At 57.1% G+C, this 9,474-nt stretch overlaps 3 protein-coding genes across 3 annotated transcripts, besides 9 other annotated features; all 3 read right to left on the bottom strand.

Annotated features, from left to right (window-relative positions):
* Positions 1-95: 95 nt before the first annotated feature.
* On the bottom strand, positions 96-5,810 carry Tco025E_07940 (E3 ubiquitin-protein ligase TRIP12; the record flags this gene model as incomplete). The annotated part of the gene is made up of 1 exon (XM_029374798.1): positions 96-5,810. The coding sequence occupies one exon, from the start codon at positions 5,808-5,810 to the stop codon at positions 96-98; it is 5,715 nt and encodes a 1,904-aa protein (XP_029225082.1).
* A 49-nt stretch (positions 5,811-5,859) lies between these two features.
* Positions 5,860-5,878: a microsatellite.
* Positions 5,879-5,943: 65 nt separating this feature from the next.
* Positions 5,944-5,989: a microsatellite.
* A 12-nt stretch (positions 5,990-6,001) lies between these two features.
* Positions 6,002-6,029: a microsatellite.
* Positions 6,030-6,592: 563 nt separating this feature from the next.
* Positions 6,593-6,623: a microsatellite.
* Positions 6,624-6,631: 8 nt separating this feature from the next.
* Tco025E_07939 (fumarylpyruvate hydrolase) lies at positions 6,632-7,444 on the bottom strand (the record flags this gene model as incomplete). The annotated part of the gene is made up of 1 exon (XM_029374797.1): positions 6,632-7,444. The coding sequence occupies one exon, from the start codon at positions 7,442-7,444 to the stop codon at positions 6,632-6,634; it is 813 nt and encodes a 270-aa protein (XP_029225081.1).
* Positions 7,445-7,570: 126 nt separating this feature from the next.
* Positions 7,571-7,609: a microsatellite.
* Positions 7,610-7,672: 63 nt separating this feature from the next.
* Positions 7,673-7,708: a microsatellite.
* Positions 7,709-7,916: 208 nt separating this feature from the next.
* Positions 7,917-9,203, bottom strand: Tco025E_07938 (uncharacterized protein; the record flags this gene model as incomplete). The annotated part of the gene is made up of 1 exon (XM_029374796.1): positions 7,917-9,203. The coding sequence occupies one exon, from the start codon at positions 9,201-9,203 to the stop codon at positions 7,917-7,919; it is 1,287 nt and encodes a 428-aa protein (XP_029225080.1).
* Positions 9,204-9,252: 49 nt separating this feature from the next.
* Positions 9,253-9,283: a microsatellite.
* A 99-nt stretch (positions 9,284-9,382) lies between these two features.
* Positions 9,383-9,432: a microsatellite.
* Positions 9,433-9,465: a microsatellite.
* Positions 9,466-9,474: the final 9 nt, after the last annotated feature.

Raw genomic sequence — 9,474 nt, 5'->3', positions numbered from 1 at the left:
ATCTTCCTTTTGAAAAGAACCAGAAAACAAAATAAAAACATTCAAAGCAAAGATTGTGTTTCGTCTTTCTTTTTTCAAAGCAGTGCACTATGCGGTCAGGAAAGCTGAAATGTCTCTCCCCCTTGCGTGATGCTCAGTCGCAACTTGTTGTACATGAGCTCCTCCGTAGGGTACGGCGGGAGCTTCAGGTAGCGGAAGCATGTGTTGACTGATGGGAGCGGCCAATCCGTCTCCTCCGGTGAGAGCTGGTGCTCGCTCTGCTGAGTGGTTTCTCGTTCCATTCCCTCCGCGCCACCGACGGCGTTGCTGCCCTCGCTGCCGCGACCGTACGAGCTGTGGAACATCGTGAAGTCGGAGCGCTTGACGACCGTGATGGCCCCAAGGGCCCCCACGCCCCCGAACGGTAGACGCGGACAGCCTGTGCAGAAGAGGAGGAAAACGCGCTGCTCCGCCGGCGTCAGTCGATTTGCCAGGATGTTCTGCAGCATTGTCATCTGCGGAGAGTCGTTTTGGTAGCCGTGGTCGGCGACGAGGATGGATTTGATCTCCGCGAGGGTCCAAAGCGGCTTGCCATCACTCACCGCACACCCGCAGAGTAGGCTCATCGCCTCCTGCACGTCGAGCGAGGCGAGCGCCTCGGACGGAACAATGTCGCGAAAGCCGCGCAGAAGGAAGCGAATGGGCAACACAGAGGATTCATACAACAACGCACTACAAGCCCGACGAATGTACTGGGCGATACTCCCGCTCGTCAGAAACTTCCCTGCACCTCCAGGCACCATCTCAAAATTGTCGTGGCCGGGGAGTGTAAAGGGCAGCTCGAGCGACTCCAGGGCGGCGGGGTTGAGTTCAAGCAGGGACCGCACGCTGGCGGCGATGGAGCGATCCATGAGATCCACGTCGGCAAGCGAGAGACCCATGAGATCAATGGGCCGCGCCACTCCCTCATCAACCGCAGTGTTGCCGGCAAGGAGGATGCGTGGGGCCGGAGTCTCTCGCCTCAGAAAAATGGCGAGCGCGGGACTCAAATCCAGCGGAAACACCACTTCGTCCGTTAAGGCGCGGCCAAGGGCAGCTCCGACAAGATAATAGCAGTGCGCCCGCTCGCGTTCAAAATCTGCATAGTCGCCAAGAGAGACGAAACGATCCGTCAGCACTTTCACCTCTTGCGGCAATTGCCGCGCAGCGAGAGGGGAGAGGCAATCCTCTTCCCCCGCGTCAAGCACAGCTGGATACAACCCTTCCGCCGGAAGAGCCACCGTTGCGTCCCTGTCATTTGCGTCTGCCTCATTACCTTCGCCTTTGCCTTGAGTGGAGGGCGTCCCATTGCGCCAAAGATTTAGTCTTACCTTTTTGACCTCCTCCGCGATTAGTGTGTAGAAGTGTGCCGTGGGACCCTGCCCAACCCCAACGTCCCCCTCGAACTCGATGGATATCGGTAGCCTCGAGTCCGCACTTTTGCGGAGCACCGTGTACGCGTCATGCAGCAGCGATGCACGGCTCACGCGAAATTTATGATTTGTCCACCGTCCCCACTCCGCTGGGTAGATATTGATAGTGCGATTGGATCGACTTATGGGTAAGGACTTCAAATAGTTGTGCAGCGCCCGGCGAGCACCGTAGGCAAAAAAGCGGGCGACGCGTTCACGGACGTTTAACGGCAAAAGAAAGTTCGCCTCCGTGACTATAAAGTCTGTCCACCTGGGAACCGCGAGTCTGGGAGGCAGGAGAGCCACACGGAGCGCCGACGCCGTCAACGCCTTCACGACCAGTGTTGTAAAAGGGGCGCTCACAAAGACGCCGGCATCAATATCCATAGTACCCTGCTTAATCAGCGGGTTTAGTAATTTCTGCAGCAGAATAAGCAAGAGGGTATCTGTGTTTCGAGAAAGTCGTGTTGGCTTTCGCATGAGTTTGGGCGGATACGCAGAGTTAAGCTCTTTTCTTGACGTCTTCCCACAGACGCAGCGTGTGTCCTCGTCCGTTTCAAAATGATGAAACGTGTACGTTCGCGCGTTGCTTGCCCTATCCGGCATATCTGTCGGAGGTGACGCCAACGCAGACGCGCCGCGTCTCAGGAGGAGAAGTTCGCCCCAGTGCGAATTCGCAACGGCGATGCAGGAGTCACCGCAGCCCTCGATGTTGAGCAAGCAGCACTCCAGCTGTTCCACAACCCCCACATTTCCCTCGTGAAGGGCACGCTGGAGAAAATTCCCTATGAGCGTCTCTTGGTAGGCGCAGCGACCACCAGGGGCGGTGTAGAGCACATACCGCTCCTCCATTGCGCCTTGCAGCACTCTTGTCAGCTCCTCTAGCTCATCTGAACGTAACGGTACACTCCCTGCCGCGCTGCTTGCAGCTTCTTCAGGGTCGATAATAGGTCCGTGCAACGAGAAGGAGTTTAGAATGCGACACACCGCCTGACGAAGGTCTCCGTCGCTGCAGTGAATCGACTTGCGAGCAAGAAAAAACTTGGCACGTCGCACAAAGAAATCAACATTTTGCAACACCGACTGAGGGGCAGGTGCCACATCTGTGTTTCGCGTTGAGCACGACCCCGTGCGGAAGTATCGCTCAATGTCACCGATGCTAGCAAATAAATGGGCTCTATCAATGGGTCTTAAAATCTCTTGACGCTCTCGCTCCAGCCGTTGTTGGCGCTGTCCTTGCCGATGGGGTGAAGACCCCGAGTGAAGGCCGCCGCTTGGCCCGGGACTCGCACCCAGGGTGCCGCCCTCATACTGTACTTTGGGATCCATGTAGCAGTCCCTGCATATGTGAAAGTCGCATCGGTGGCAGCCCAGGCCGTTGTATAGCTCCTCCTCGCATATGTCACATAAAAACGAGGTATTTGTTCCTGCCACGGCTTGCAACCGATGCCCACTAGGGCAGTTTTCACGCGGGCGCGACACCTCCACCTCGGCTTCAGTGGTAACGTTTACTTCAGAATGCGGCACCGCCGCGGAGGAGGCTAACACCCCTCGCTTGCCCGTACTTCTGGGGTTTGTTTTATCCGAGTTCTTTCGCCGAAGTGCACCGGATCCTGCCCCCGGCTTGCAGCAGAGACTGACTATAGGTGATATTTGACTGGCTGCAATTACAGCCTTGACAGGTGGCCGACACGTCGCCCTAGAGGTGCCCAGGAGAGACTCAACCAGCGGTAATGTGAAGCGGAGGGGGATGGTGGAGACCAGGTTCTCAATCAAAGCCTTCACCCCACGTGGCCGCCGCATCGCACATTCCAGAAAGCACTGCAGACGCTCCTTTTGGCACCGCCGGTGAAGACCATTGGCGGTGCGCTTGCCACCAAACGACAGGAGCTCCTCTTCTTCTACAGCCTCCAGCTCAGCAGCACCACCAAACAATTCCCTCCTTGCCGTTGGCGGGGCTGCAGCCGCTGGTTCGGTGGCAGCGGCGCCGCGGTAATCCTTGTAGTTCTCCGCGAGCAGGTAGTTGAGCACGGCGTCGGCGATGCCCAACGTGGACACCTCATACGCAGTCACTGTGCTCACTGACTTTTCCAAGGCCTCCAATACATGTTCCACCACGCTTTGGTGCGGCCCCGGGACGAGCGCGTAGGCCTTCAGCTCGTTCACTGCCGTTTGCAGCATCATCACATCCGCCGTGGTGAGGCCGCCCCCTGCTTGCGGTGATGGTGGCCTTGACAGCTGCTTGTCGATCGCCCGGTAAAGCGCCAACGCGGCGTCTGCCAGGTACGCGGTGCGTGTTAGTGACGCCACCTTCCCCTTCTTGGCGAAGGCCCTGGGCATCTTTGCCCTCTTGGCGCCTCCCACAACAGCCGCCGCCGCCGCCGACGACGACGACGACATGACTTCCAGTTGATTTACCACGCCACAGCGCAGGGCCGTCTCGCTAAACTTCCACGCCGATGCCCGCGGGTGACACAGCAGCCACACCATCATTGTGAGGGAAACGGACTTGGTGGCCTTGTCCGCCGACACCAACGCCTCACGCAGCATCTCACACAAGGGACGAATGATTTTACACAACAGACCCTCCAGTCGCTGGTCTTCGCCGGTGCAAATGGCGGCCTGGAGCAACGACGCACACGCCGAGGTTCCTAACTGCATCGCCATCTGCCCAGTGACTGAAACCACGAAGCTGCATAGACTCCCTAGATAAACCTCCGCAAGTCGCATGTATATGGACGGTGCAATGGCACTTTTGTTCAGTAAGAAAAGTGTCCCCAACCCTTTTGCGGCCGCCACGGACTCCACGGCATGGAAGGCCCTCATCTCCCGCATAGAGTTGGGCAGAGGGTCACAGGCCACGAGGGCTTCCTTTGCCGCCTTGACTAGACGAATATCCTCCTCGTCCACAAAGTGAAACACAAACGGAACTATTTTGCGTAAAACATTCCGGTCGGAGCTTCCAAAGCCACCCGTCAACTTCATCGTCTGAAAATTCGCCGTCATTGCCTTCAGGTGCAGTACAAAGGACGCCTCCTTACATAACCGGTTATAACCTGTTTCCAGCGTCACACAGCCCTCCTCCGCGATGGCATTGCTGTGCCGCATCTCGTCCTCCCAGTACCACTGGTGAACGGGGAGCAGGACCTTCGGCTTGGGGCCAAAGGCCTCGCGTAAGACATGCGGACAGGCGAGGACGAAGAGGCGAATGGCGGCGATGGAGACAATGTTGTTCTTGTCCCGCCGCTGCGTGTTCCGGGACGAGATGCCGCCCACCGGAAAGGGGTCATCCAGCTGCGTGATGAGGCCGCTCTCCTGCTCCTCTAGCAGAAGTTTGTAGTAGGCCACGGCCTCTTCATAGAGCAGGGACTCAACTGCCACGAGCGGATCCGCCGCAATGGCAGCGCCCAGCACAGTTTCGCACAACAACAGTCGATCAGCGCGAACAGCCTGCTCGAGCGCCACATTTGTGTCGTTGTAAAGCAGTAGTTGGAAGAGTGTGCGGCACATCTCACGAGTGGCGATTTTCCGGGTTGTGGAGGGGCGATGGCACAACATCGATCGGCGCATCAGCATGCCCAGGCACTGTATCGTTTGCTCCAAAAAAGACCACGCCTCTGGAAAGCTCTCAAGACTCGCTGCATAATGCTGAAGCGTTGCATGCAGAAAAGGGACAAGGACATTCTCTACGGTATTCACCTGCAGACTTTCTTTTGACTCCGATGAGTCCAGGCCGCACTTGCTGTACGTTTTCCCTTTCAAGCCCGTGCCGATGAAGAAAACCTGTAGTCTAAAGAACACTGGCCTTTCCACATCTGGGGGCAAGCTGATCTTGGAGCAGACGGTGACGAGCACATCAAAGGCCTGACGCGCCAGGAGCGTATTTTCCGAGGCGGCTATCCGGACAACGTCCGCCATCCCAAAGCGCAGGACGGAGATGCTGCCCTCATCCTTTGTGACGAAGTGAATGAGTCGCAGGGACTCCTCCAGTAGCATCACGTTATCGGTGTTGCTGTACTTCATCCTCGCCGAGAGGGTCCGGGAGAGGGCCTGGCACACCGACTTCATCAGCCGCTTGTGGTACGACTGCACACTCCCGTAGGAGCTCGGAACGTACTCCATGATGAGGGCAAGCGCGCGAAAGAGCATCGTCAAGGCGTCCCCATGGAAGGAAAACGACTCCCTTTCCGTCATGTGCAGCAGCAGCGGAATCGCCATGGTGGCGTCAAAGCCGCGAAGATACTGCTCAACCCCCAGCACAAGCGTCATGCACATTTTTTCGAGCGGCTCTAGGGCCTTGTCGGGGTCCTTTCGCTGGGAGTGCACCGCCCGCAGCTGCTGCTTGGAGTTCTCCGTCCGGGCCAGGGAGAGTAGACTCATTTGGTGCCGTGGCGACAACCGCCAAAAGAGGTGTTAAGGCTGAAGATATAACAACAACAACAACAACAGAAAAAAAAAAGGCGGGGCTATCAAAAAGCCCCTCGCGAGAACGAGGTGCAGACACACAACACCGAAAGGGAAAAGAGAAAAAGAAAAAAGAAGTGGAACAAAAGAAACAATTTACTCGCCACACAACAACAACAACAACAACAGCAACAAACCAGAGACTAAAGAAAAAGAAGAACGGGGCAACGGGAGCAAGAGTCGCACCCGCACTCCACACCAACAAGAGAGATGAATAGCTAATTGAAGCAAACTCCTTTTTGCCTCCCCTTGCGTATTACAAATAGCAACCGGCTTGAGTGGATGATCTTCCTTTTGGTTGTGTGTATATGTGCTTCTTTCCTTCGGGCGGGTGAGGTGTGCGACGACGCACTGGCACCACCTCGTCGCCCCCCTCTTGAACTCTCACTCCTGTTTCCACCAGCCCAGTGGATGGTGGGGGAAAACGACGGTAGAAAGCGATAGAGAGAGAGATAAAGTAAAGAGAAGAAGTGAGGCGTAGAGCATGCATGGAGGCACGAGGGAGCGGCGGGGTTGGGCACTCATCCCGCCGCACGCACGGAGGCCCAGAACAACAACGGGAAAAAGTTATTATTTGCATCCACGCCAACTCCAAAGGGGGGAACAGAAAAAGAGCGGGGGTTGAAAACTCAAGTGAAAGCAGAAGTACGCTACAGATTTTGTCCCTCATCGCTTGTAATAAGAAAGAAAGAGAACCCATTTATATATATATTTATATATATATGTATACAAATGAATTAGTGCAGCCGCGCCGTAAGCTCGCCAACGCCTTCAATTGCTGCCCGGATCTCGTCACCGGGTTTCACGGCAGAAACGCCCGACGGGGTTCCCGTGAAGACGAGGTCGCCGGGTGCCAGCTCCACGGCGTGCGACAAGATAGAGAGCAGCTCGTCGATGGGGGTGACAAACGATGAGAGGTCGCCCTTTTGCCGACACTCCCCGTTCACCCGCAGCTCGATGCTGCCCCGAGAAAGCACAGTAGGCTCCTTCTGGACTTTGGCTTCCATCGCCTGCCGGCGGTTCTCCTCCGTCGCGTAAAACAGGGCGGCGTCCTGCTTTCGAAGGAGCTCCACGGGCACAATGGCCGAGATTGGGGCGCTCTCGTCAGCGCCCTTCGCCAAGTCCCACGGCTTTCCATTCTCCTTCGCTGCCAACTGCAGGTCCCGCCGTGTCAGGTCGAGACCAACTGCGTAGCCGTAGATGATGTCGTGCGCCTCCCTCGGCGAGATGGCACCGTACCTCGCCCCGCCACTGGGCTTTTCGCCGATGGCGACCACCAGCTCCACCTCATGCTGGTAGTTACTGGTCAAAGGTGGATACCGGACGTCGACCTCCATCGCCGCCGCGTGGTTTGTGGCGCAGCTGACCACGGCGTCCGGAGGCTTGCTGAAGAAGAAAGGATTGGTCTTGGACGTCACGCCGCCCATTTCTTTGGCGTGGTCCGCGTAGTTCTGCCCAACGCAGTAGACGCGGCGGACGGGGAAGAGCAAGCTGCATCCAAGCACTGGAACAACCGCGTGCTGCACCGTAAAGGTCAGAGAAGACTTCATTGCCGTCGTGTATCGTTTGCACACACCACACACTCACACGCTTCCCCTTATTGTGTCCCTGTGAGTGGGGCCTTCTTCGTCGAATCACTTTAAGTGCGTTCTTGCGTTGGTCAGAAGAGAGAACAGTAAAATACAATAAAATGAAACAACAAACCAAAAAAAAAACAGACGTTTGACGGAGAAGCAGACATCTCCTCTTCCCTCTCCAATGACACGAGAGTCAAAGCGAACAACAACAACAAAAAACAACAACAACAAGAAAAAGGAGGAGAGGAAAATCTTGTGCCGCCATAACATTTCAACGTCAAGGTTCGTGAGAATACTGTAAATGCGCGGGAAAAAGTGGATGGACGCCGACATGGGATATATAGATACGTCTGCATATCCGTATTTGTTGCTGTTACCGCGCACTCGACTTTGGGCCTTCTGGAAACAATAAACAAAAAAGCATAGGCATACTCGCTGTTGTTGCTTACAGTGCATCAAGGCCTATCACGTGTTCCCTGAGCCATGAACGCTGGAGCCGCAGCTGATCCCGCTCCTCATTCGATATGTCAACCTCGCGGGCGACGGGAGAGGCTTTTTCTAAGTGCAAAACGCTCGAATCTTCCACTCTGCTTCCAGCGTGCATGGCCACCTCAACACCATTCACCGGCGGTGGTTCATACTCCCGCGGCGTTGAACGGTGGCGCTTTGAGTGCGTGGAGCCCGGCGTTAGGACTTGCCTGTGCTCCGAGTAGCCGGGCGTTCGCCCACTACTTGACGACACATTGGTCGTGCGCTCCTCCGTCTTTGGAAAACGCGCGGCCTTTGGGCTCAGTGACTGGGACGGCGGAGGCTTAGAGTTCCCTAAAGAAGCGTGAAAGTGTGGAGGGGAGGGAGTGCGGGCCTCCGCGGGCCGGCTCCACGGCTCAGGGGCCGCGTCACCGCCGCGCTCCTTGTGGTCCGCCAGGCGGACGGCCAGATGCGAGGACGAGGCCGCCTCAGCGCTGTCGGGGTTGGTGGCGAGGAGGCGGCCAAAAAATGAGCGGCGGCAAAGATACACCGCAGCGGCGACCACGACCAGTGCGAGGGCAGTCGCCAGCAGAATCATGGCCACCTCCGCGCACGTCACCCGGCCGCACTTGCTGCCTGTCGGAGCAGCGAAGAGGGCGCCGCGATAGCAGTCGCCACCCACCGCCACCAGAGGACGCCGGTCGCCGGTCAGGTTGCAATACGCCTCTGAGGAGCGCCCAAAAACGTCCCTATTGCCGCTGGCGCCCGCGGTCTCCGTGGCGTCCGCCGCCATGTACAGCCCCTGGACGCGCCTCCGGCACGCTAGATAGAGTTCCGCCGGAGTGGGCGCCGCCGCTTCAACCTCCCACTTGCAAAAAAGTGCAGGGGGATAGTGGGAGCAGGCGGCCCCACGTCCCCGGGGGGCATCCACCGCCGCCGCACCCCGGGAAGGGAAACAGGGAGCAGCGCAAGACACGGAGCCAGTGGAAGAGTGGTTTGCGGAGGCGGCACCACGCAGCAACGGCATGTGGCGGAGGAGGCGCTCACGCAAGTCCTTTTCAAATGCCACCAGAAAAGACTGTGGGATCGATGCGGCCGCGGAGTACGCCGTGGCGTTCAGGTAAATCGCGACCCAAAGCTTGTGCATCTGCCGGGACTCTCGGGCACTTGTGGTGGGCGCAGGCGCAGCCCCGACGAGGTCGCCCGCCGCGGTGAGCGTGGCGAGAAGAGTGTAGATCAACACTGCGGCCCCACACGACCTCATGGCTTCCTCCCCGCGATTGTACCGGTATCCTTGCAGCTACTCTCGAGAGACGCACACACACACACACACACATGGACACAGCAAAAGCGACAGAAAAAAGAGAGGAAACGCGGAGTGCGTAAAAGGGAACGTTGAAGAGCAAAGTTGCGCGGCAAAGAAGAAGGGGGAAAAAAAGCGAAACACATACAGACAGGCAGACACACACGCACACACACACACACACACACACATATATATATATATATATATATATATATATATAGTAGGAAGA

The sequence above is a fragment of the Trypanosoma conorhini genome (genome assembly GCF_003719485.1).
Source record: "Trypanosoma conorhini strain 025E chromosome Unknown Tco_14.4_contig_00667, whole genome shotgun sequence".
NCBI classification, from domain to species: Eukaryota; Euglenozoa; class Kinetoplastea; order Trypanosomatida; family Trypanosomatidae; genus Trypanosoma; species Trypanosoma conorhini.
This window is presented reverse-complemented; position numbering and strand designations above follow the sequence as displayed.